Genomic DNA, 25,933 nt, shown 5'->3' on the forward strand with positions numbered 1-25,933 from the left:
GAGCAGCAGCATTTAACACCCACTTTGCACACGTGTAAATGATGACACCGGTTGCACTGCAGTAGTGAACCTGTATGTATTCACAATCAGATCTGCTGACTGCTCTTTACTCCTGTGAACTCCGCAGAGCCGGCTCGGCTTTGGGTGGGTGTGAGCCGGAGTCTAGCATGGTTCGTGCACTGTCAGCAGTTCTGATTGCTGGATTGGAGCGAGAAGGAAAGAGGCCAGCCTGCCTCTGTGCAGGGCTGGCTGGTAGGAAACAAACATCATTTTTCTTTGTAAGCCAAGTAGATTTGATCTGGAGTCACAGAGACACAGTAAATTTGGAGCCTTCTGATTAGAGCCGGGAGAAAATCTTTCACACGAAACTTTTTTCAGCAAAAAAGGCAGCTATCACAACACTGCAACGTGTCACAAATTCGTGTCAGTTTCATGGAATTATTTGTTTGACACCAAAACAAAACAACACAACAACAATCAGGAAAAAAACCATCAAAACGTTCAACGTTTTCAGAATGAAACACTTGGGTTATTTTGGTTCTGAAAAAACTTTTTGTTTCAAAACATCCTTTAAGGTTATTAAAGAAACACCCAAGAACGTTAAAACGATGGGCAAAATCGATAGGAAACCTTTTGTCAAACCGAAACACCGCCTTAGCCCTGAAATGATTTTTTTCTTCCACTTTTCCAAATTGCCAATGAACCAAAAAATGTGTTGTTTGCCCAGCTGTGCTCCTGAGAGCATTTTTACAGTGTCACTTTTCAGCATTTAGCCTCACTTTCGGTTAGGCCCAGCTCCAGTGAGCAGTGATTTTTATTTGCATTTTCTAGTGCAGCCGTCAGTATGTAAAAAGAAAAGGAGGACTTGTGGCGCCTTAGAGACTAACAAATTTATTTGAGCATAAGCTTTCATGAGCTACAGCTCACTTCATCGGATGCCTCTGTATGTAGGCGTTAATGTCACATACATTTAGAAATACATCATTCCCCACCATGCAGAGAACCCAAACTCCCCTTCCTTACTCACGAATTTTAAGCCACTTATTTAAGGGGCAGATAAATCAAGGTGGCCGTGTATGTGTTTGCCAGAAGATCCCATTTGCTCATGAACACAGGAACATCAGAGGTATTTAGGGGGACAAGATTTCAAGGGCTCATCACCCATAATTGGTGATGTACTTGGCAGAGAGCGCAGCTCCCAGCGTGTTGAGCTCTTCTGAAAATCTGGCCTCTTTCTCGTTGACATGCGTGTCAGGGTGTGTGGCTGGCGTGCATGCTGTTTTTACAAAATTAGACTCAGGGTTTTTAATCCTGCACACAAGAAGAGGCAGTCTTGACGCAAGGGCGGTCAGGCTAAGCTCCCATCTGAGACCGGACAACTACACCACCTCGGGGCTGGCCAGCACGTAAATGCCTCTCTCCGCATATGGCGGCAAGCGATGCAGATGTGCAGAGCTCGGGAGAGGCACAGGAGGGTGGGGATGAGTGAGGGGGGGTGCGGGGGGAGAGCGTGGTATGTGCTCATTCCCACTCTCCTCTTGTCCGTCCGTCAGACAAAAGCATGCACTGTGCTTCTGACAGCAGACCCCGGTTCAGCTGGAGAAATCTGTTCTCCATTAGCGTCTCTGGCAGAGTTCGTTACCACAGCTGGCACGCCGGCCGGCCGAGGGGAGAGCGCGGGAGCTGCCAGCAGTCACTAATTAGCACCACAAGTGAGGCCAGGGATTGGGGGGCTGGGGAAAGGCCTTGTCCCGGCCCCCCTTGCCAAGGATGCAGTTTCAGAGCTTAGGGCCTGATCCAGGACCCAGTGGACAGGCTCCTATTTACGTCAATGGACTTTGGAGGAGGCCCTTCAGGAGTAGGGTGACCAGATAGCAACTGTGAAAAGATGGGACTGAGGGTGGGGGGGTAATAGGCACCTATATAAGAAAAAGTCCCCAAAACGGGACTGTCCCTTTAAAAATGGGACATCTGGTCACCGAATCCAGGAGCAAGAACTGCCTTCGGCTCTTCAGTTCCATCCCCACCTCTCCCCGTCTAGGCTCTACCCCGGCCCTGTACTGTGGGGCTGAGGAGGGCTCTCTAGCCCAGCCACAGACTGTACCCAGCTTCTGTCTGCTACGCCGGAGATGGGATTGGATCAGGGTGCCAGGCCGAGCCTGGGGGTCAGCTCAGAAGGCTTGCAGAACTGTTCTGCCTAGACTCAGGGGCTGTGCCTGCCGCAAAGCCCACCGAAATCAAGGGGTGTCTTTCCATTAGCTTCAGTGAGATTTGGATCAGGCCCTCGGTGCACTTGTAGCCTTTCACTTTGTGAGGCTCGGGCTCAGTGCTGCATTCGGTCAGCACTAAAAATAAGTTAGTTCACTGAAACTTTATCCCCAGAGGGCAAGCAGCCCAGAGCGCAAAACCAACATGTGTCACTCTGGCCAACTGACCCATTTGGCCTGGTTCCCCCCACCCCTAAGATGAGCTTGAAACCAGGCCACCCTTAGGCTTTGACTTCGCTATATGCAGAGATCTCCAAGGAATATCCAGGCAGGCAGTGGTGTGGAGGATTCACTAGGGAGAACTCTCCCCTCTGAATGATCCAAAGTCCCTACCAAGGTACTAGGGGCTGCTGGAGGGACTGTCTTCCAGCATGCTCATGTTCTTTATCCCCTGGCCCCTTTCTCAAGAATTCAGGGTCTTAACCTCAGTGTCCTGGTCAGTGTTGCCAACTCTTGCAATTTCATGGCAAGTCTTGCAATATTTGCTGTTTTCCTTAAAGCCCCAGATCCTGGAGTCCTGTGATTTTGTGAGACATTCAGCTCGCATTTTTTAAAAGAAACGTTCTAGCCTTTGTGATGGCAGAGAAAAGCTGGAAAACAGGCTCGAACCCCAGACGGCAAACAAATCAAACGCAAAATGTATAATTGAAAATTCACGATTTTTAAGCTAATCTCATGATTTTGGGGGACTGACTCATGCTTTTTGAACACTCAGGGTTAGCAGTCATGTTATCTCCTGCCTCCCCAAGTTCCCTTGGCAGCTGTTTTAATTGCAGCCGCTGTTCGTGGCTTCCCCTCCTTCAGAAAACACTGCGTTCAGCGTCATCGCACAGAGCAGCTGTTGCGTTCCAGCCCCAGAGGTGGGTGAAGTGGCACAGGTACAGAGCCTGGAAATAGAGGCTTATTCCCTGACTTCCTTAAAACCAGTTCACCTTTCTGTGTGGCTGTTTCCAAACTCTAACAAAGGCAGATCCAGTGGAACAACCCATGCAAGTGTCTAGATAGAACCATGGGGAGGAACCCCAGGAGATATCTAAGCAGACATCCATCCCAGTACCCTGTCTCAAAGTGGGGGACAAAATACCAGCAGTTCTGTGCCCTGGGGGCTCTCCCTTAACACCCCTAGCATGATACTCAGAGGAATAAATCCCAGCGGGCTTCTCTGTCCAGCCTCCCTCGTGTCCCTGAAGAGAGAACAAGGAGGATACACTCCAGACTGCTACTGAGGCCCCACTCAATCCCTGACCCCGTCCTAAGCAGGGACAGAACCACTGCTCAATGGCACTGAGGACGGTGGGGGGAAAGTTGTCCTAGGGGACGTTTGCCGGGCTCTAGGCCTTGGTCCCCCGATGCTGCCCCAGGCCGAGCACACGACACAGGAGACGTCGGGGGTCAGAAATGCAGGAAGATCTTTATTTACAGTAACAAATCAAACAGTCAAAACCGCACAACCCCCCAGCCTTTGCAGGGCGCATTTCCTTTCAGCCCTGCAGCTGAAGGCCCAAGCAGGGTGGGCCGGCATAGCCTGTGCTCCCAGCGGGAGAGAGAGCCGGAGCCACTGGCCCTCCCGGCAGGTGCAGTGTCCAACAGCCGCTGCTGCATGGCTTGCACCCAGAGTGGTCTGTCCTTCCCCTGTAACTAGGCGGCCAGGAGAGAAGACGTTTCGCAGCAGGGAGAATCTGGAATCTCCTCTCCCCACCAATTTGTGCACGGACACGCAGCTTCTCTGCAGGGAAGGCTCTTCAGGGCATCCTTTGTCAACCATCACAGGGGCAGTTAAGGAAGAGGCTCTGTGCAAAAGTGTGTGTGTGTGTGCCCCTGCACACACGCGTGCGAGAGCTCAAGTGCTGGGGCCACAAGGGAGCAGCTGGCTGTGTTCATTGCACTTGCCTGTCTTCCTCAGCACTGAGAAGGGGGCGGGGAAGCCACTTCCAACCGCAAAGGGAGGCGGAGGCATCCGAGCTCCAACTTCCCACCCCAGCCGGCCCCCTGAAGTTCACGGTGCCTTGCTACCCAGCGCCACCGCTTCCTGCCTGGGGCGGGAGGATGAGGCCGATGCGTGCGTTTTGTGCCATGCCTTGGGCCCCGTCGCCCGAGTCTGCAGGGCGTCAGGTTAGACGGGCCTGTGGGAACCCTGTGAAAAAGTCCTGTCTTTGTACTCTGGGTGCTGGCAGGCCAGCTGCAAAACCCCTGTGGGCTCACGACACCCAGCTGCTGACCAGGGGACACCAGCCTATTCCTTCGAGTTGCAAACTAGCCTAGAATACCAGCGAGCGGGCACCAAGCCCTTGCCATAGTTGTGAACCAGCAGCCTGGGTGCGCCTGCGATAGCTGCCAAGCAGCTGGCACCCGTGCACCTGGGACACTTTTCTTTGCCAGCCACGGGGTACTCGTGCTGCTACAGCCCTCCAGCAGCCAGCCAGTTGGGGGGGCCCCGTTCACCGATTCCTCAGACAGCCGGTGGCTCAGTGCACGTCCGATCTTTGGCCCAACAAGGCAGCTCAGGGTCTCTGCCAGACGGGAGAGACGGGTCTCTGTACGACTTGCTCTCCTGCTCTTGGCTCAGGCGGCAGGGAGCAGCCACCGCTTGGGATTACCGAGCCGGACAGCACCGGGGGAGGTAGAGAGAGTGTGTTTGGGTCCTGCAGGTATCCAATGAATCGTCCGCTGTCCCATGGCTCTAAGGCGGCAACTCCCATCCCCGGGTGCTTTCCAGCCACAGGGTACCGGCTCTGATGGGGTCTCTGGACTCCTCCCCTTTCCATCTCCCTCTCAAATGTTGGCTCAGGAAACCGGCAGGATCCTCCGAACACATGACACGGGGCAGGTCAAGAAAAATGAGAGCCCAAGGAGTGGCGGGGCGGGGAGAAGGGATCCCCAATCCCAGGCCCTCCTGCCCCGCCCCTGCCCCCTCCAGTTTATGCCTGGGCGAGGGATTTGGCTCTGGGTTCCTTGCCCCCGGCCCCGCTTCAGGAGGAGAAGCACAGGCCGCAGCACTCCATGCAGATCTCCAGGCAGTCCGCGGACTCGCAGCAGGCGTCCACGATGCCGCAGTCCATGTCGCAGGGCAGGTCGCAGTCGGCGCACTCCCCGGAGCCGCAGCAGCAGCAGCAGATGCAGGAGTCCTCGGAGCTGCAGGAGCCGCAAGTGGCGCAGTCCAGCACAATGTTGCAGAGGGTCAGGAACTCGCAGAAGAGGCAGGAGAGGATGCAGTGGACGCAGCAATCTGAGAAGGGGGACGGGAGAGGCGGGGAGGGAGCGTGGGGGGGGGGGAGGAGAGGAGAGAAATGAATGATACCATTATTCACGGACACTGCCCGGCACAGCACCGTCCCAGGGCTTGGATGGGAACGTTCCCAACAGGTGTTTTAGGGTTTAACCCCCCCAGCTCCCACAGAGACCACCCCAAACAATCGCTTACACTCAGGGCAGAGAGCTGAGACGAGCCCGGGGCTGCTGGGCTCAGGGTGGTTGGTTATTTGGGCCTTTGGCTTCTGCAGACGCACAGGCAGGGGTGGGGCCCACGAAAGGCACGAGAGGGCTGAGCAGGGCTGCCCGGGGAGCTTAGAGACTCCATGGAATCCTCTCGGGTCTTGGCCATTGCTGATGATTGTGTGTGGAAGGTGCCCAGATACTACGGTGATGGGCAGCAGAATAAAACCCTGAGGTAGGCAGACCAAAACCTGAAGGCAAACAAAAAACTCCCCAAAGGTCAGCCGTGAGAAACGGACGGAGCGTTACCAGAATGGGCTGTTTCATTTAAAATGGGGGTGGGGATGCAGGGATGGGGAAGAGCGCGTCCCAGAATCTATGGGGCAGGTGTGAGGCCAGTGTGAGGGGGAAGAGCGCGTCCCAGAATCTATGGGGCAGGTGTGAGGCCAGTGTGAGGGGGAAGAGCGCGTCCCAGAATCTATGGGGCAGGTGTGAGGCCAGTGTGAGGGGGAAGAGCGCGTCCCAGAATCTATGGGGCAGGTGTGAGGCCAGTGTGAGGGGAAAGAGCGCGTCCCGGAATCTATGGGGCAGGTGTGAGGCCAGTGTGAGGGGGAAGAGCGCGTCCCGGAATCTATGGGGCAGGTGTGAGGCCAGTGTGAGGGGGAAGAGCGCGTCCCAGAATCTATGGGGCAGGTGTGAGGCCAGTGTGAGGGGGAAGAGCGCGTCCCAGAATCTATGGGGCAGGTGTGAGGCCAGTGTGAGGGGGAAGAGCGCGTCCCAGAATCTATGGGGCAGGTGTGAGGCCAGTGTGAGGGGGAAGAGCGCGTCCCAGAATCTATGGGGCAGGTGTGAGGCCAGTGTGAGGGGGAAGAGCGCGTCCCAGAATCTATGGGGCAGGTGTGAGGCCAGTGTGAGGGGGAAGAGCGCGTCCCAGAATCTATGGGGCAGGTGTGAGGCCAGTGTGAGGGGGAAGAGCGCGTCCCAGAATCTATGGGGCAGGTGTGAGGCCAGTGTGAGGGGGAAGAGCGCGTCCCAAAATCTATGGGGCAGGTGTGAGGCCAGTGTGAGGGGGAAGAGCGCGTCCCAGAATCTATGGGGCAGGTGTGAGGCCAGTGTGAGGGGGAAGAGCGCGTCCCAGAATCTATGGGGCAGGTGTGAGGCCAGTGTGAGGGGGAAGAGCGCGTCCCAGAATCTATGGGGCAGGTGTGAGGCCAGTGTGAGGGGAAAGAGCGCGTCCCGGAATCTATGGGGCAGATGTAAGGCCAGTGTGAGGGGGAAGAGCGCGTCCCGGAATCTATGGGGCAGATGTAAGGCCAGTGTGAGGGGGAAGAGCGCATCCCGGAATCTATGGGGCAGGTGCGAGGCTTAGTTCTCCCTTAGTGAAGGGATCTCTTAGTGGAGGGCTGGGAGGGACATTACTGAGACTGAAGAGGATCCAGAAACTATGTGAGGGTCATGAGATTAGGGGGCAGGGATCCCAGAACTAACAGGACCAGCATGAGGCTCGAGGAGGTGGGGCAAAGAACCTGGCAGGGACATGGGAGGCCAGCCCAGAGCAAATAGAGAGAATGTGGGGGGAATTGGACCAGGATCCACACAGCTCCCTGGCTTGAACGGTAGCATGGGGCAGTCGGCACAAAGCAGTAACTGTGGGCGTCACCCCTTTCATCCTGGGGGCTCCCATCTCTCTCTCGAGCACTGTAGCTCTTGTTCCCATTAGTGGACATGGAGGTTTGGGGAGCTGGGGGTGGAGGGTGGGCAGGGACAGCTGGTACCTTGCTGGGCCTCCACAGGGATCTGCGAGGAGGCAGATTTGGAGCTGCCTTTGCTCTTCTTGCTGCCCTGGCTGTTGATGGAATAGTGCGACTGCAGCTTCCGATGAGGCTTCTGAGAGCTGGGCAGCGAGCCGAGGACGCCGTTCCCTGCATCTCGGTTTGCGCCGCCCAGGTCTGGGACACACCTGGCACCGTTCTGCAGCAGAGGGGTGCAGTCCATGGGGCTGGACGGCTGGAGACCCCGCAGGGGTGTTCGGACCTGGGGCTGGCCTGCGGGCAAGAGACAGCAGTGTGTTGGAGAAAGCTGCACTCAGAGGAGAATCCCGCGTGGCAGAGAAAAGACCGGTCCTGGCTCTAATGCATATAAAGGGGATTCTTACTGATGCTGCTGGACACAGAGGGGGTTTCTAGGCTGCACTCTGAACCCGGGTGTGTGGATGTGTTTCCAAGCCAGGCTTGAGCATCCACACTAACACGTCTACACTGCACCACGCAGACCTTCGGACTTGGGTCTATGGCTTGAGCTGCGTCCACGCTGCTAAATGACAGGGCTTGGACTCGAGTCACAGCGGGACTCAGGCTCTGACCCACACCCCTCACCCTGTCCTCGGACCAGGGTTATTTCTATTTAGTTTAAATCGATTAGGAACATGTTTAAGCTACATTGAAATAAACCACTCAGACCCAAATATTAGTGGTTTGTGTGGGTTTAAATAAATCGGTTTAAAATCACACCTTGAATTAAATGGGTGCAACTCTGCATGTAGCTACAGCCCAACCCTGTGTGGCTCAGAGTTGGGCCAGAGGAGGCTTTTTTGTTCCTCATACAGCATCTAAGGCTTTGTGCTTGACAGCCTCTGCAAGGTTTGCCAATCTCTTGGCAAACATGGACAGCAAACACTATAAATAAGGTGACTTCTTTACAAAGCTCATAATTGGAGCTGGTAGAAAAATAAATAAATTCTAAAGTGGGGGAGGAATGGACAGGGGAAATTTCCCCCTGTCGAAATGCAGTTAAGCCTGTGTGTAGACAAGACTAAGATAATCAAAGAGATGTTTGAGTGGAAAGTACAACCCAGCTAGGCTGGCTTAAGGCTCCGCACATCTAGGGGGAAGATTTATAAAGAGAACGTTAAACAGCCCTGGTCCAATGGAACCATCTGGGAACATTTTACTTGAACTGCGGAGACACGGGAGAGCCCTGACGCCATTTTTTGTTCTTCGTGGAAGGTATCTGGAAAGGCCATTTCTACTGGGCTTAAAGGCCTTTCACAGAATCACAGAAATGTAGGGCTGGAAGGGACCTCGAGAAGTCACCAAATCCAGCCTTCAGCGCTTAGGCAGGACCAAGTAAATCTAGACCATCCCTGACAGGTGTTCATCCAACCTGTTCTTAAAAACCTCCAGTGACAGAGATTCCACAACCTCCCTTGGGACCATGGTCCAGAGCTTAACTACCCTGAGGGTTAGAAGGTTTTCCCTAATATCTAACCTTAACCTCCCTTGCTGGAGAGTAAGCCCATTACTTCTTGTCCCACCTTCAGTGGACATGGAGAACAATTGATCACCATCTTCTTTGTAACAGCCCTTAAGATACTGGAAGACTTATCCGGTTTCCCCTCATTTGTCTTTTTTCAAACTAAACACGCCCACTTTTATTAAGCTTTCTTCAGGTTTTCTAAACCTCTGATCGTGTGTGTTGCTGTCCTCTGGGCTCTCTCCCAATTTAGCCACATATTTCCTAACATTTGGCACCCAGAATTGGACACAATACTCCAGCTAAGGCCTCAACAGTGCCAACAGAGCAGGACAATTACCTCCTGTGTCTTACTTACAACATGCCTGTTAATACACCCTAGACTGATACTAGCCTTTTTCGCAACTGTATCACTTTGTTGACTCACATTCAATTTGTAATCCACTATGACCCCCAGATCCTTTTCAGCAGTACGACCCCCTAGCCAGTTATGCTCCATTTTGTAGTTGTGCATTGGATTTTTCCTTTCTAAATGAAGTACTTGGCACTTGTCTTTATTCATCTTGTTGATTTCAGACCAATTCTCCAATACGTCAAGGTAATTAGCAAACCTCGTTGCCTGCTCTGTCCCCATATCTACTCTAGCGACACCATTGTAGGACCCAACCACATCAGCCACACCATCAGGGGCTCATTCACCTGCACATCCACCAATGTGATATATGCCATCATGTGCCAGCAATGCCCCTCTGCCATGTACATTGGCCAAACCAGACAGTCCTTACGTAAAGGAAGAAATGGACACAAATCGGACATCAGGAATGGTAACATACAAAAGCAAGTAGGAGAACACTTCAATCTTCCTGGACATTTGATAACAGATTTAAAAGTAGCTATCCTTGAACAAAAAAACTTCAGAAACAGATTTCAAAGAGAAACAGCAGAACTAAAATTCATTTGCAAATTTAACACCATTGTGTTGAATAGGGACTGGGAGTGGCTGGCTCATTACAGAAGCAGCTTTGTCTCTCCTGGAATTGACACTTCCTCATCTATCACTGGGAGTGGACTACATCCACCCTGATCGAATTGACCCTGTCAACACTGCTTCTCCACTTGTGAGGTAACTCCTTTCCCTTCATGTGTCATTATATAATGCCTGCATCTGTAATTTTCACTCCATGCATCTGAAGAAGTGGGTTTTTTTACCCATGAAAGCTTATGCCCAAATAAATCTGTTAGTCTTTAAGGAGCCACCGGACTCCTTGTTGTTTTTGTGGCTACAGACTAACACGGCTACCCCTTGATACTTAAGGTCATTTTGAACTCTCACGCTGTGCTCCCAAGTGCTGGCAACCCTGTCCCAGCTTGGTGCCATCCACAAATTTTATAAGCGCACTCTTCACTCCATTATCCAAGCCATTGATGAAAATACTGAATAGTACCAGACCCAGGACTGACCCCCATGAGACTTCATTAGATAACCCCTCCCAGTTTGAGGGCGAACGATGGAGAACTACTCGGTGAGTACGGTCTTTCAACCACTCACACACCCACATAATAGTAATTTCTTCTAGACTGCACTTCCCTGGTTTGCTTATGAAAATGTCACGTGAGACTGTGGCACGTGAGACCTACTGCTTCCCCCTATCCACTTGGCCTGTAACCCCATCAAAGGAGAAAATTAGCTTGGTTTGGCATTATTTGTACTTGACAAATCCATGCTGGTTATTCCTTATCACCCTTTGTGGAGGGCTGTGAGCAAGGGCCATCTCCAGATTGTGAGGCTCTCTCCCTTCTCGGCCTAACCAGGCAATCCTCGGCCTCCAATCTGCCCCAACTTCAAACAGGGAGATGTGAGGCTGCTGGAAACTAGATCCTCAGCTGGTGTCACTGGTGCAGCCCCGTTGGCTTAGCTACACTGATCTGGCCTGATGCATCAGGGAGGGGGAAAGGGAAGCACAAAGGGGGGAGTGGGAGAAAGGGAGAGATGAGGAAGAAGATGACATAGTAGAGCAAGGGGGACAGGAGGAGGAGGGAGGAGAAGGGATGGAAAATAAAGGGACAAGCAAGTGGAGTCCTTTGGTGGAAGAATGGCCCAGAGGTTAGAACACTGACCTGGTACGTAGGAGACCTGGGTTTCAGACCCTGCTCTGTGTGACCTTGGGCAAGTCACTTAGTGTCTCTGCTTCAGTGATAGTCCTGCCCCCCCTCAGAAGGGGGCTGTGAGGATAAACGCAATCCAGATTGCAATGCATTCAATTGCTATGGTGACGGGGTCACTTAAGATATTCATACCAACAGGACGGGAAAGAAGGGAGCCCAGAAAGCAGGGTTTTAAGAGCGCTCATCACCAAAGAGGCAGAGCTCTTCTGAAAACCTGGTCCATATAAAAGGATAAAAGCCTACTGCTGCTACCAAATAATGAAGTTACTCCTTTGGTGGAGGCGCTGTCCACCACCGGTTCAGCTCCACTGCTGGCGGTAACGTGGCCGGACTTGGGCTGCCACCACTGCTCAGAGAGGGTCTAAATGACGCCCTGGATAAAAACTCCTCTGGACTGAACTATGCGAGTATGACCCTCAGAGCACGGGGTGATTTCCCAAACCAGGCTAGCCCAGACACAGCCCAGGCTGATCCGCTGTCTGAGGGCCACAAGTGGGCTGCTGACCTCAAGAAGGAGTTGTGTGTTCACATTGGAAAACCCAGGGTGGATCCCAGCTTGCTTCCCCCTACCCTGACCCCAGGGGCTGAAAGTCAGGAGGGAGCTTGAGAAGACGATGCCCCAAAAGGAAGCTGGGCTATGGATCTCTCTCCAAACAAACCAATGCCGTAATTAAAGGGATCCACAACCTATGGCTGGCCGTTAAAGGGGAGGAAAACAAACATCTGCTTTAGCGGCGACTCCCTCTTGTCCTCGCATTCTGCAGAAACAAGGCAGGATTGCGAATCTCCCTAGCTGGGGCCAAAGGGCTGTACTTTGCCGTGGCCAAACAAGGCATTGCGGGGGGGTGGGGGGGAGGAGCTGGAGAATAGTTTAATCCTGCCTTTCCCCCCCCCCCCCGTGCCTGGTTAGTCGGCCTGATTATCGACCACAGACAGGATTTGGAATCCAGATCAGGAAGGGTTAAACATCAATCTCACCAGCCCGCAACATAACCAGATAAATAGAACTTTGCCTGCCCTTGTCTGTGCCAAACCTTGAATCTCTCTCTCTCTCTTTCGTCAGTAAACAAGGGATGATTCAGGAGAAAGGCTTGAGGGCAAAGGCACCTAGAGCCAAGCTGGGGAACAGTAGCCGCATTCTGTTCGGGGCGTCAGTGGGACAGGGAGCCTGAACTGCAGGGACGAGAAGGGCCGGGACTGCATTGAGCAAGACCTCCAAACACAAGGTGCTTCTGTCTCGCGTTGGCGGGGATGCCAGGCCACTCGCAGGCAAAAATAAAATCGATGGAGGTAAGAAAACAGCATCTTGTTTTCCTAGCCTGGGTATCCTAGCAGGGCTGCGAGCGCTACACTCGGTCCGGCTAGCAGAAATGGGGAAATGGCTGGCAGGGAAGTAGCAGGCCTTGCAAAGCAGGTTCGTCCCCCACAGAATAGTGGGGGTGCGGGGGGTCCCAGGCAGTCACTAGTGCTTAAGCCTGGTTTAAGAGCATGAACGAGGCCGGGGGGGGGGGGGGAGTTTAAGCAACTAGATCCTAAAGGAGGGTGATGGTGTGAGAAGCTCCATGGCAGAGCATGCTGGGAAAAGCGGGACTGAAAACGGAGGTGAAAACAACCGGGCAAAGTGATCCAGAAGGAGGGGGATAGATAGAGGAGGGGTGAGGGGGGATAGGAAGGAAGGGGAGGGGATGAAAGAAAGAACAAACTGAGCTTGGATTAAATCAGACTCCCGTCCTGCAAACTTTTTCTCTTTGCGGTGCTTGGTGATTTTCACTTTCAGTTTCCAGCTAGGAGGAGAAGCGCCAGAGAGCACGTGAGCACCTGTCCTTGTGAGATCCCCAGCCTGATCGTACACACCAACAGAGAGGAGCAGGATCTGAACTTTCAGCTGATTCTCCAAACCAGGAAACCTTTAGATGCTCTCCCATTGCCACAATGAAGGCCTGTGTTGAGGGGAAGGATGGTCTTGTGGTGAAAGCATTGGGCTGGATTCAATACCCATTTCTGCCGCAGGCTCCCTGTGTCATCTTAGATCGGTCATTTAAAGGAGGGAATTCTCAGCACTTCAGATAAGCAGACCCTTAACTCCTGCCCCATCTGTATAGGGACTAGGAATAATACCACTTCCTTTCTACCTTGTCTAGTTAGACTGTCAGCTCTTTGGAACAAGGACGATCTATCTAGTACTGTGTCTGTCCAGCACCTATTACATACAATAGGGCCCCTGTCTCAGGGGGGTGTCTCAGTGCTAGCATAATAATAAAATAGCCACACATGGACATACATTTATATCCTCGGCTAAGCTCCAAGTGTACTTCAACAGTGGAGTTTAAATCCGCCCCTGAGAACATGGGTTTGCGCTGACAGGACCTTAACCCCTGTGGCAGGAGTGAAACTGCTCAGCTGTAGCTCACGAAAGCTCATGCTCAAATAAATTGGTTAGTCTCTAAGGTGCCCCAAGTACTCCTTTTCTTTTTGCGAATACAGACTAACACGGCTGTTACTCTGAAACCTGCTCATGACCGTTTCCCCAGTTCTCCCACCACGCTCTCTATGTGGAGGCCGGGCTCACAGCTCTTCCCCCAGACGCACCGCTCACAGGCATGATTTGTTAGAATGGCATCTCTCCCGTCCTTAAAGGGATGAGAAGATACAATAGCCCAGGGGGCGGGTGGGTGTGTTTCAGGACTGTCATGAGACTAGTGTTCGAGAGGTAGAGAGGGTGCAGTCCTGCTCGACCCTAACTCATGTCTGGGGCCCAGCCCCTCTAAAAGGCCCCATCTTCAGGTCAACCCTGTCCAAAGCCCACTGCGGCCAACAGAAGTCTTTCAAGCCCAGAGTCAGGGAATACAGTTACAACCAATGATTGTCCCCTGATCTTTTTGCAACTTTTAGCCTACTTGTAACTAAACTATTATTTATCGTACACACACGGTAGCACACAGAGAGATCCCCCCCCACCAGCCAAGATCCAGGCCCCATTGTGGTAGGTGCTGTACATACCCAAAGTAAGAGACAGTCCCTGCCCTGAAGAGCTTACAGTCTAAACAGAAACACAGAGAGGGGAAGTGAATTGACTGCAGCTTAAAGCCAGACCTGGGAATTGAACCTACATCTTCTGAGTTCCTAGCAAAGCACCACATCCACTAGATTACTCTCCCTCCTCTAATACACTAATCTTTTTCACCCAGTTATGGGGAAAACAGTCTCTATTGCCCAGTTGGAACCAGGTCCCCGCCTTCATTTGATGTAGACAGAGTCTAGCAGTGCGTGTTCCAGTATGATTTTAGTAAGCTAGGCTTCAAAAATCCTGCTCAATCTGATGCAAGAAAGGCCCATGGGGCCCATGAGTCTGACACAGTCCACAGAGAGAAAGCCAGAAGCACAGGTCAGGAATTTCAGACATGCCACTCCCCACAAATATTCTACAGCTTCAATCGTTCAATGGTTTTGAAAATGGCAGGGTTTACAAAAGTGCCTGGTGTACATGGTTTGGCTTGCTCTGTTTCTTTGCATTCCTCAGATTAAATTGTTTGTAAATCAAAATCACTCCCTGATTCAAACAAGCACGGAGCAGCAGAGAAGCCAGGCCAGAATTTCCCATCAGAGTTAGTAATAATATCTTACAATTATAGGGCGGTTTTCTACTCAAAGGAACCCAAAACACTCAAAAGGAGATGGAGGAATGACTTCATTCTACCTCCGACATGCAGCCGCCTCTGGGGTGGAATGCAACGGTTGTTTAACAGCACAGTGAAACACTGCACGACAAGTGAGTCCAGGAGGGTCTCGTATCCAATTTCAAGTTCAAGGAGAATTTAGAGAGTTAGAATGCAATTAACTAGTTAGAAATGGTCCAGGAAACCAGGACCAGTGCCCCTATTTTGGGGACATTGTCATTGGATATTTAATGGCCTAAAGAGACCAGGACGTTGATTTTAATTCCTATAGTCCTTTAGTAGCTCCTAGCACTATGTAGATTCGGCTCTAATCACATCACCAGGAACTTTGAGTGGATTGAGGATTTGACCACAGAGGTGTGTCTTCCTGCTAAAACCAGGTTTTAGGAACAACGATCAACTTTGCTGAAGGTCATTTTTCGGAGTCCCTCACAATACTGAGATAATACCAGGACCATGGAACAATTCCAAAGCCCCCTTCCCAAAGCCCCCTGCCTTCCCCCATAAGTGCTGACTCTCGGATAATAAATTACAGGATCCCAATGCTATAACCATTCCTATACTTCACAACGCACCATTTCACCTCCCTCTGGTATTATCCACAGGGAGATGCATCAAGATGCACCCGAGATCTGTTTGCCCTGCACCACAGATCAGATTTTCACAGGAACTCAGTCCCCAGCCGCTTCCATTGCGATGTTTATGGCCAGACTTTCCCAATAACTCAGCACATTGGATGCTGAGCAATTCTGAAAACTCCGGCTATTTACTTAGGTACCTAAAAGGGAACTGAACTGTTTGGAAAAATCTGGCCCCAATTCTGGGTCCTGAGCACTTGGAAATTAGACCTGAGCTCTTTGAAATTTGACCCAGGTCTTGAAAGCCTGAAGATATTTGCAGCTCATTGTTGTTTCATCATTAGGGAGAGACCCACACCTTCCAGACAAGGGATTTTTGATTGGCCATTAGCGGAGGTCATCATTAAAACATTCAGCACCTTACTGAGATACCACTTTTCCCATTCAAAGCACAGTGAATTTCATGGGTGCCTCAGATAGCAGCGTGGAGTAACTGCTGGAAAATGATGACTTTTTAATGGCAGCTTCTGGTAGAACAGGTTTCACTGTGTTTAATCCCCACATGGGAAACATGAAGTGTCTGTTTAAAGGTCCCCCCTGTCCGGTTGTCACACACGCCGGCGTAACTACGCCATAAAACAGCATAACTGGAGAGTGACAGAGTTGGTGCGGCTGTTGGAAAGAGCAGCTGGGAGAGAAATTCATCAAAGAAATGCAGGGCTGGACGGGACCTCGAGAAGGCATCCAGCCCAGCCCCCTGCACCGAGGCAAGACCAAGTGAACCCAGACCGTCCCTGCTGACAGGTGTTTGTCCAATTCTTAAAAACCTCCAACGATGGGGACACAACAGCCTCTTCCAGAGTTGAATGACCCTTCATTGAGGTTTAAGGCAGAGAGAGAGCCTCACTCTCAGAGCTCAAGTTTCCTGGTGCTAGGTGAGAAGTTACACAAACAAATCCAGTTCCATGGTTGCTTGTCCACCCCGCCATTAAATCAGAAAAGAAGAATGGGCCAGGGTGCTAATCTAGGGGTCAATTCCCTGCTCTGCCACTGATTCTCTGTGTGACCCTGGGTAAATCAGTTAATATGGGATTTCCAAAGCCACCTCAGTGGGCTAGGCACCTAACTCACTTAGGAATTGCCTCTGAGCCTCAATTCCCCACCTGTGCGATGGGGATACTAGCAGTCCCGTACTCACACGGGTGCTGGGAGGATCAATATGTTAAAGATTATGAGGGGCTCAGATATTGTGGTACGGGGGCCAGATAAGTACCTAAGATCATTGTTCCGTCCAGTCCAATATCATCCTTCCAGCTGCATGGCTGGAGAGTCAGAGGAAAGATTTAACTTCATCTCAGTGCAGTTCACCAATGTTGTATTTAGCGGGGAAAATTCTTCCTGACTCCTGCTGCAATCTGATGATGCCCTGAAGCATGAGGCTGGATTCCCCCCTCCCACCCCCAGCCTGCGTACCTGTCCACTGCCTTGTTGTTGTTCATCCACTCCAAAGGGAGTTTGCTGTCTTTCCAGGTAAGCCACCAAGGGGCTGATGCGGAGGCCGCACACGTGGGCCAATCCACGGCAAAGAGAGGAGGGCGGAGAGCCTGCTCCCCATGCAGGGCACAGCCTGACTGCCGAGTGACACAGATGCCCGAAAGAGTTCCGAGCTCCCGTACAGGAAGCATGCGATCTCTTCACTCCACATACTTGCATCCTGTCCATCCATCAGCATCAACCCTACTTCGCTATCCTTTCCCTGGCTGCCCTCCGGCCTACCCGCTAGTCAGCACTACAGGTAATTTGTCAACCGCACGGAGAGCCTCAGCCCCCACCGTCCCTCTTTCCAATGGGAAGCCTCAGTCCATTTCTTGCCCCTGGAAAAGTACAGACTCTCCTGAACTATCCAACAAAAAAGGATTTACTGTTGTGTGCATAAGGGCCAGACTGAGGGCAAGATCCTTAAATCCAAGCTCAGGGCCAGGGATGCAGTCTGGTGGCCAGGCCATCACGGCTATTCATAGCTACGCTCGCTCGATTAAAGCTAGCATGGGTAGGCCTGCCTGAGCTGCAGTGACCCTCCGATTGTAGTTCGATAGCAGGGCCACAGACAGACAGAACTCTGGCGATCTTCCCACTGTGTCATCTGACCCTTCACAGAGCCAGCTTTAGACCACACAGTGCTAGAAACGCTCTCGACCTGCCTATGCCACAGCTTTCATCATTGCTACCCCAGCTGAGCTGTACCCCCCACTTTGTGCCAGGCAGAGGATCCTTGTGTTGTCCCTCTGCAGAGCTGCTGGTATCAGATCTCTCTCAAAGGACATGACCCATCTCTCCTGTGGGAACTGCAGATCTTCATCCCTACTGTGACCTTAGCTGTGTTTGGGGCAGTCAGAGAGATGCCCTGTAGCCTTAAACCCTCAATCCTTGCAGGTTGGTCCTGCCATGTCTTCAACCCCTAGTTGCTTAACTCGCCTACATGCCGGTGTAGGAGGGACAGTCTGTAATGTTAGCGAAACCGCTCTCATTTCCTCCTTCTGTCCCTCCGGGGAGCTCTCCCTGTCTGGTGCATTTCACAGGAGTTAGAAGGCACGTCCCGCATTCTTCTTCCCACATGTCCCTGTGTATAACTTTGGCAGGTAAGGTTAACACTACCGACAACAGCAGCAGCAATTACCCCCTCACTGGATGCTACTCCTACTTTCACCACCTGGACTAGTGCCACATACTAGTGTATGGGATAAAAATACAGCTCCCTCCTTTTATCAGGGAGTGGGAGTATAACGGAAGAACAGGGATAGTGCCCACTCTTGCTAGGAGCCTCTGACATTATTTTTGTCTGTATTACGGTATTTCCTACAAGCCCCAACCTGGGACGAGGCCTATCGTGCTAGGCGCTGTACATACCGAAAATGAAAAGACAGTCCCCGCCCCAAATCGTTTATGGGTTTCTTTGAACCCATGAGTGAGGGGAGAGGGACCATTGTGATTTCAAGGACCCGAGCCCACGACACCGATCCCGCCCCAGCAGAACCCATGGGAAAGAAGCAGAGACTTACGTGTCACGGCTTCGGGAGTGACCATGGACTCTGATTTGGTCTCGCCTTTGGGAGGTGGTGTTCCATTTGCCAGGAGGTTCGGCGACTTGTCATCTTCTGGCAGTTTCTCCTTCTCCTCCGTTGCTGGGGCCTGAGGGTGAGGAGCTTGGATGTGGCACAGAGCAGATGGTGCTACCGCTGGATTCTGCGTGGAGGAAGCGCTCGAGATCTCCTCCTGATCTGAGGAAGACAGTAGGGTTCTAATTATTATTATATGTGCTGGCATACCACGGACCAGGATCCCACCTTGCTAGGTGCGGTACAAAGACAGAACCTAGACAGTCCCTGCCCCCAAGGAGCTCACAATTGCAATATAAGACCAGAGACAACAGAGGGAGTCAGACAGACTGAGTGGGGAGTCCCAGGAAACAATGAGCACCTCTTCCATCATCCGTTCCACCTTCACAACCCTTAAACAGTGTGAAGGCAGCAGGCGTCCCAGATTCTAGCATGGGCACACTCTTCACAAGAACGTTAAGAAGCCTAGGGCCAGATTCTCAGCTAGCGTAAACAGGCACAGCTCCACTGAAGCCAAGGGAGCTACATCAATTTACACCAGTTGAGGATCTGGCCGTTTTGGGTGGCATTTTCAGAAGCTCTCGGCACGGTCCGACTCTGCTCCTCAAGCAGTTAATGGTAAAAGTCCCCTTGACTTTGCTGGGACAGAGTCAGGCCAATGCTGAGTCTCTAGGGGCAGGGACTATCGTGGTCTGTGTTTGTACAGCACCTAGCACAATGGGCTCCTGGTCTGTGGCTGGGGCCCTTAGGCGCTACCGCTGTACAAACAATTAAACAAGACACTTAGACTTTAAGGGCAGTAGAGACCATCATGATCATCTAGTCTGACCTGCTGCACATCACAGGCCACAGAACCTCACCCAACTACTCCCGGAATAGACCCATAACCTCTGACTGAGATACTGAAGTCCTCAAATCATGATTTAAAAGACTTCAATAAACATCATTTTGAAAATCCCACCAGGTTTTCACAATTCAAATTTAAAAATCATATAAAATGTCTCCGGTGTTTTACTCAGAAACAGGCTGGTGTGTCGTTTGGTTTTGTTTAAATCCACCCCCGGCTTATTTTCTAATGTTAAGATGTCGTGTCTATGTGAAAGTTTGCTCCTGGGAGACATGCAGCAATTTGAAACGGTCATGAGGTCTGAGGTCCGACTGGCTACCCTGTGAAAAGCAAAACCGCTCTGTCCCATACGCAGCCCGCAGCAGTGAGCTCCCAGCCTCGGCCTTGCAGAGCTCACACGGGTGCTCTCAAAGTACCCACCAGACAGCACTTGGAAGTTATGGCTCCGGCCCTGAAGCCCATTTCCTGCCCCAGGCTCCAGAGCCCGAGCTCCGGCCCCAAAGGCGACACCAACACAGCTATTGTTAGTGTGGTAGCATGAGCCCGAATCTGTTGAGCTGGGCTGGGAGGCTCCCTGCTGCAGACAGGGTAGACATAGCGGCCTGGTATGAAATTGGAAACATCCGTATTTTCCCCATGATAATTTGTGGAAAAAAAATTTGACATTTTTACTCAGACCCTCCTGGAGTCTCGCCTGGGTACTGCTGGGAGAAAGCCCACGCTACCAGAGCCCCAGTTAGCAACCCTCAGGGCACTGCTGTGGGGAAGCTCACACTGCCAGGGGTTCTATCCAGCAGGGATAGGGCACTGCCGTGTGGAAGCTCCCTGGGACTCCTGCAGACAGCACTGCTTTCTCACAGCAGCATCCTATCACAGGGTGAATAAAAAGCCCCATGCTGTGGGAGCCTTCGCCGGCATGGGCTTTGGGCACTTCCAGAAAGAAAGGCCCAGGAACCATAGGGGGCACTGCCAGGGCACTGCTCTGAGGAGGATCTGCCCAGGGCGATCCCAGATGGCAGGAAGAGGGCACTGAGCGATAGGCAGCCCATGCTGCCGCAGTCCCAGCTGGCACCCAGGAGACGCCGCTGCACGAGAAATGGGGGAGAGCTGTTACCGCAACAGAACAGCGGCACAGCAAGACCAGTGAGAAAGAGGAGGTGGCCATCAGGCACATGCCATCTGCTCCCGAAGCCTGCTGGAAAGTTACAGCTCCTTCACACCCACACAGACTGAGCAGCCAGTTGTCACACATCCCAGCTTCAGCCAGAATCCTCTGGATTGCCCGGCACCTGAAATTCTCTTGCCTTGGCTTTTGTCTGACAGGTCTCTGTCAAAGGGGCCTGGCCCACAGGAGATGGACAGACCAGACATCCAGCCCTCGGCACTTGGTGGAAGGTATGGATGAGGATGCTAGCCTCAGTGAGGCAGGCCTCCAAGTCCCTTTCTCCAGATGGGGGAAACAAGATCAGACAGGGGTGTCGGTTGGTATGCAATGGAGTTGACGGACAGATCCCCCAGAATCCAAGCCCTGTGCAGCCTCATCCTTACCACCTGTCTGGGGCCCATTGCGAATGAAGTGTTGGGTTAGCTTGATGGCTAGCGCGGCACTGTGGGACAGCCCGATGCGGACTTCATTCGGCTCTGCTATTGTGACATGACACGGATTTCCAGCCACATGGGCCGAAACACGATGGATCGGGCACCGTTCAGCTTCAGTCCTGGTTAACTCTGGGGGTGGGCGGGAACCCTACAGCAGCCAGGCACAGCTTGCAGCACCCTGAGATGGCTTTGGTGTCTGGATGCAGGACGTGTTAGAGGGATCGCGTGATGTTGGACATGGGTCATTCCTCTTGTGCGGACGAGGCTGCTGGAGACCCAGCGAACGTGAGGAGTTGGCCCCTTTCTGCCGAGCCCCCCTCACTTTCTTCCACTGGCCTCCCAGTCGGCCTACCCACCTCTTACCCTCCCCCATGCTCCCTTGGTTCCCAGAATAGCAACCGTTTATACAACGGGCTGGAGGTGCAGCAGCATCGGGGCGGAACCGCACTTTATATAAAGCTAAATTATACCTTCAGAGGATAAAGCTAGACCAAGCACCCATAATTACACTGACCATAGCAAGAGGTCCTACACGCACGCGGGCAGGGGGCGGGGAGAGAGCGGCAGGCCTTGGAGCCCTCATTATACTCAAGATAACAAGAGATCCTTCATGCAGGCAGACAGGGCAGGAGGCAGACGGGGAGGAAGGGAGGCAGACCTCACACATATAATTATAGTGGCCATAATGACACGAAGGAGGAGGGCCTGATCCAAAGTTTGCTGGGGTCAGCGGGACGCTGCCCTGACTCTCGGGGACTCTGGACCAGATTCCGAGAGGCTAATGGAGAGAAAAGCAGGGGAAGAGTGCAACCTCGTACACACAAAGCTATCCAACAAAGAGAGTGGGGAAGATGGCCCATTGGATAGGGCATGAGCTCGGTGCTTGAAATGATTGACTTGACCTTGATTTGACTCCCAGCTCTGCTACAGTCTTCCTGAATGGTTAACTCGGCTCCCCATTGGTAGAATGGGGATAACCCTTCCCCACCTCACTGGGCTGTTGAGAGGATAAAATCCATTCAGGATGGTGAGGTGCTCGGAGATGGATGGGGGCAATATAAACACCTAGACAGACAGTCAACAGAGGCACGTGAGATTTTGGTAGGAAAGGCAAAAACATGTGTGATGCTATCCTGGCTGAAAAATGCAGCTGAAGATCCTTGAGCCTTTCAGCCTAGCTAAGCCCTACTTTTAAATTCAGAAGGATTCCCCAGAATTTAACCCCTCCAGTGCTTGGAGGTGGAATGTGCACCCTGGAGACACTGCTTCCCAGCTGTTTTCTACGTACCAGAAAATCTGGACTGGTTTATGATTTCAAACGAACATCAAGATTAAATCCCCTTATGGGACAGGCCGATAGAAAACAGTGATCTTTCCAGAGGTTTTTCAAACCACCCTGTAGAATCCAGCAGAGAATTCTCTCCCACCTTCATTCTCTATGAAATCTTTGAGGTCTGTTAGCGTAATTTCTGTAGAACCCTGTTGCTTCAGCCCTCTTCCATTCTATCGGACTTTCCCACAGGCATGTGATTTTGCTTAGTTTTGATGTGAAACCAGGAGAAATTCAGCAGCTTCAGGAAAGGTTTGCATTGAGAATTTGGGTCCAACACTCAGAGTGAGCTGGGGCAGGAAATAGAAGTGTGTGAACTCCTCAAAGCAGGGCAAAGGGGAGGAAATGTTCTAATGCTTCCTTGAAAACCCAAGTCCTAGGAGAAAGAGGTGCATACCTGGGTGTAAATAAAATAGTGGCCACACAAAGCTAAATGCTGCAGTCATTTGTCTGGTCTCAATCATGCTCCTATTGGGAGTTTGGCCTGAGTAGGACATGCAAAATTTGCCCTATAGGCCTGATCTAAAGCCAATGGCAAAAATTCCATTGACTTGAGTGAGCTTTGGTTCAAGCCCTTAGTCACACGTGATCCTGAGGTTACCTTTCAGGCCATGTGATCATAAGGTTCTCCACTGCATTTGTGTAAACCCAGAACTGATATGAATGGAATTACACGGTCATACATTAGTGCTATCGGACAGCTGGATCTGGCCCAGAGGTTATTATTCACACACTTTGATGGGGTGCCCTAAATAGACATAATACTTCAAAAATTAGAAAAGACATGATTGTCTACTCAGAAAAGCCTACAATGTAATATATTATCAGGGGCTTGATGGTCACATACACAGGTTTCCTCCCCCTGTAACTTCACCGACTTCAGTAAAGTCATTCCTGGTTTACCCCAATGCAAGTGACTAAAGGATGGGACCCAACATCTGAAAAATTAGTCTTCCAGATAATTGGGGCCTACCACCTGCCAAAAGATGAGAGAAAGGATGACTTTGTGGTTAAGACCCTAAACAAGGACTTGGGAGATCTGGTTTCAATCCCCAGCTCTGTAATAGACCCCACAGCAAGTCACTGTGCCGCAAATATAAAACGGGGATTGTAACACCCCTTTTTGTCCATTTAGAATATAAGGTCTTTGAGGCAGGGACAGTCTCTTCTGATGTACCTGCAGTGCCCAGTACAATGGAGGCTGTCGATGCTAATGCAAAACAAGTAATACTGACAGACGAACAGATACCTGGCTGGGAGGCACACTGCTCATACATGGTTAATTACACCGAACACAAGGTCTCCTATACTAACAGAGAGATGGAGGGAGGAAATTGGCAATTAGATTCATTTCCATTGGAACAAACAGGCCAGACAACAGGCAGAAATATAGAGCAGGAGAGAATTTGGACAAGTTGGTTCTCCCCTGCGTGAGATGCACTGACTCACTCCCTGGCATCTCTTCAGCCGCATGCCCACACGTGAGACCCGCCGCGATGCGCTTCACAAGCATTCCACAGAGCACGTGAGCTGCCGAAGCAGGCCAAAACCTCTCCTGGCACTGAGACCGAGTGGCAGGAGTTGCTCCTACTCTCTGTGGTTCTGTGATTGGCATGATCTGGCGTCAACGCGCGTGTCTCATCGTTAACAGCTCAGTGCCCCATGGGCGTGGGCACCTTTGCTGGCCGGAGCTCAGACAGATTTCCTTGCAGTGGTGTCAGGGAGACTGCCCAGACATGCTCACACTTCAAACAGGCTCGAGGGACCCTGCAAAAAGGCAGATCAACCCCTGCTTTGATGTCCCTCCTGCATCTTCTTCCCTGCTGGGAGCTTTCCAGACCCAGTCAGGCCCAGGGGAAAACAATACTATTAACTAAACACCCTACACTCATACAGCAGCTTTCATCTCAGGATCTCAAAGCGCTTTAGAAACAAGCCTTGTGAAACAGACAGGCAGGTAATTATTATCCCCATTTTACAGGTGGGCACAGAGAGATGACATAACCTCCTTATGTTTGCATGGCGAACCATCTGCAGAGTTGGGAGTAGAACCTAGGAGTCCTGGCTCCTAATCATCCCTTGGCGAGGTACCCCAGGAGTTATATGCCTTCTGGGAGGAAGTAGCCACATGTTACATATTATTTCAGTCTCATCAGGTATAACACTAAATAGAACTCGCATACTTCTTGCATCACTGAAATAGATACTTGGCATAACAAGGTGCCCAATATTGTATTGCAAACGTGTGGGTTTGGTGCCCAGTGGGGGTCTGTCTGGATCAGATGCTCTAAGAGAAGAAGGAGCTAAAGACATGTGTACAGCACTTGCTTTCCCACACAGTGTTTGTGAGCAGGGGGCTTCTACCTAGCCTTGTTCAGCCCTGGGGACTCTGATCTGCTTGATAATCCTTTGCACAACACACCTGGAGAGACTGATGCTGCAAGGCATTGAGCAACCCTCAATGACCCCTGAAATCCATGCATATTTACCTCTTTGCTGTCGTAATTATTTGTATTATTGGCCGCACCTCAGGGCCCCAGTGTTCTGAGGGCTGGACGCACACATGGTGAGAGAACATCCCTGCCCCAAAGGGCGATGGGCCAGATTTTTTGAAAGTATTTAGGCACTGAACTCCCACTGAAATCAATGGGAGTTAGGAGCCTTAATGTCTTTAAAAATCCCACCCTGACAATCTAAGTAGACACGACAGACAAAGGCTGGGAAGGGAAACTGAGGCACAGAGTGGGACTTGCCCAAGACCACTCAGAAGGTTCAGCAACAGAGCCAGGAACAGAAGCCAGCTTTTCTGACTCCCAGCCTAGAGCCCTGTCCGCTCAGCCACATTATCCTTCACTCAACACCCCCTGGCCAGGAATTGGTTGTTTTCCTCTCACGCAAAGCCAGACATTCCATTGACCTCCAGGGAGAGAGCTGTTCATGGCACTAGAAGCAGACACCAGACTGAGGCTGCCCTGAAATCTTCTGGGGTTCCGAGTGATCTCCCCGGGAAGCTGCTGAGCCCCTGTAGCAGAATCCAGAGTCACCCCTGACCCCAGACAAACAGCTGTGAGCAGACACTGACTAGATGCTAGCAACTAGGGGTTGATGCATTAAGTGCTAACAAAACATCAGGCATTTTGGGATTGGGGATTGCCTGATCCTAACCTTTCTCATTTCCTAGTTACATACTGATATGTATATGCCATATAGCTGCTGCATCCCACCAGCCTCCCTTTACCACATGGGGCATCTTGATATCACCTTTCATTCAAGCCTCAGCACCCAATAGGACAACTATTATCCTCATTTTACAAGTGGGGAAACTGAGGCAGAGCATAGCACCCAGGGGTCCTGAGGTCCAGCCCCTTGGCCTAATCACTGGGTTACTCTGCTGACTAAAATCTCATTTCTGCATCTTCCTCAATTACACTTTTATACAAACGCTGATACCGTCTGCGCCTCAATCAGGCCCAAGATCAGAGAGCCCGTTGCTTAACCAGGATAGCACGCTGGCAATTGGCTTCATGCAGTTTAATGGATTTCCCCTTCCATTTTACAAGTACATGCCTGAGTCCTGCTTAGATAACAAAATGGAGCCGTAGTGCATCATTAACGAAGCAAACAACATAACTTCTGCATAATATTTTTAAAATATATTGGAGGGGAAGA

At 51.5% G+C, this 25,933-nt stretch overlaps 1 protein-coding gene across 1 annotated transcript in view; it reads right to left on the reverse strand.

Moving 5' to 3' along the window:
* Window positions 1-5,236: 5,236 nt before the first annotated feature.
* Window positions 5,237-25,933, reverse strand: part of MDFI (MyoD family inhibitor) — a 34,893-nt gene continuing 14,196 nt past the window's right edge. The window contains exons 2-4 of the mRNA XM_073320295.1: window positions 18,432-18,650; window positions 7,475-7,744; window positions 5,237-5,493 (exon numbers count right to left, since the gene is read on the reverse strand). Of these exons, the coding sequence (XP_073176396.1) occupies window positions 5,237-5,493; window positions 7,475-7,744; window positions 18,432-18,650 (746 nt within the window). The remainder of the gene's footprint in view (window positions 5,494-7,474; window positions 7,745-18,431; window positions 18,651-25,933) is intronic.

Source organism: Lepidochelys kempii, chromosome 21 (genome assembly GCF_965140265.1).
Source record: "Lepidochelys kempii isolate rLepKem1 chromosome 21, rLepKem1.hap2, whole genome shotgun sequence".
NCBI classification, from domain to species: Eukaryota; Metazoa; Chordata; order Testudines; family Cheloniidae; genus Lepidochelys; species Lepidochelys kempii.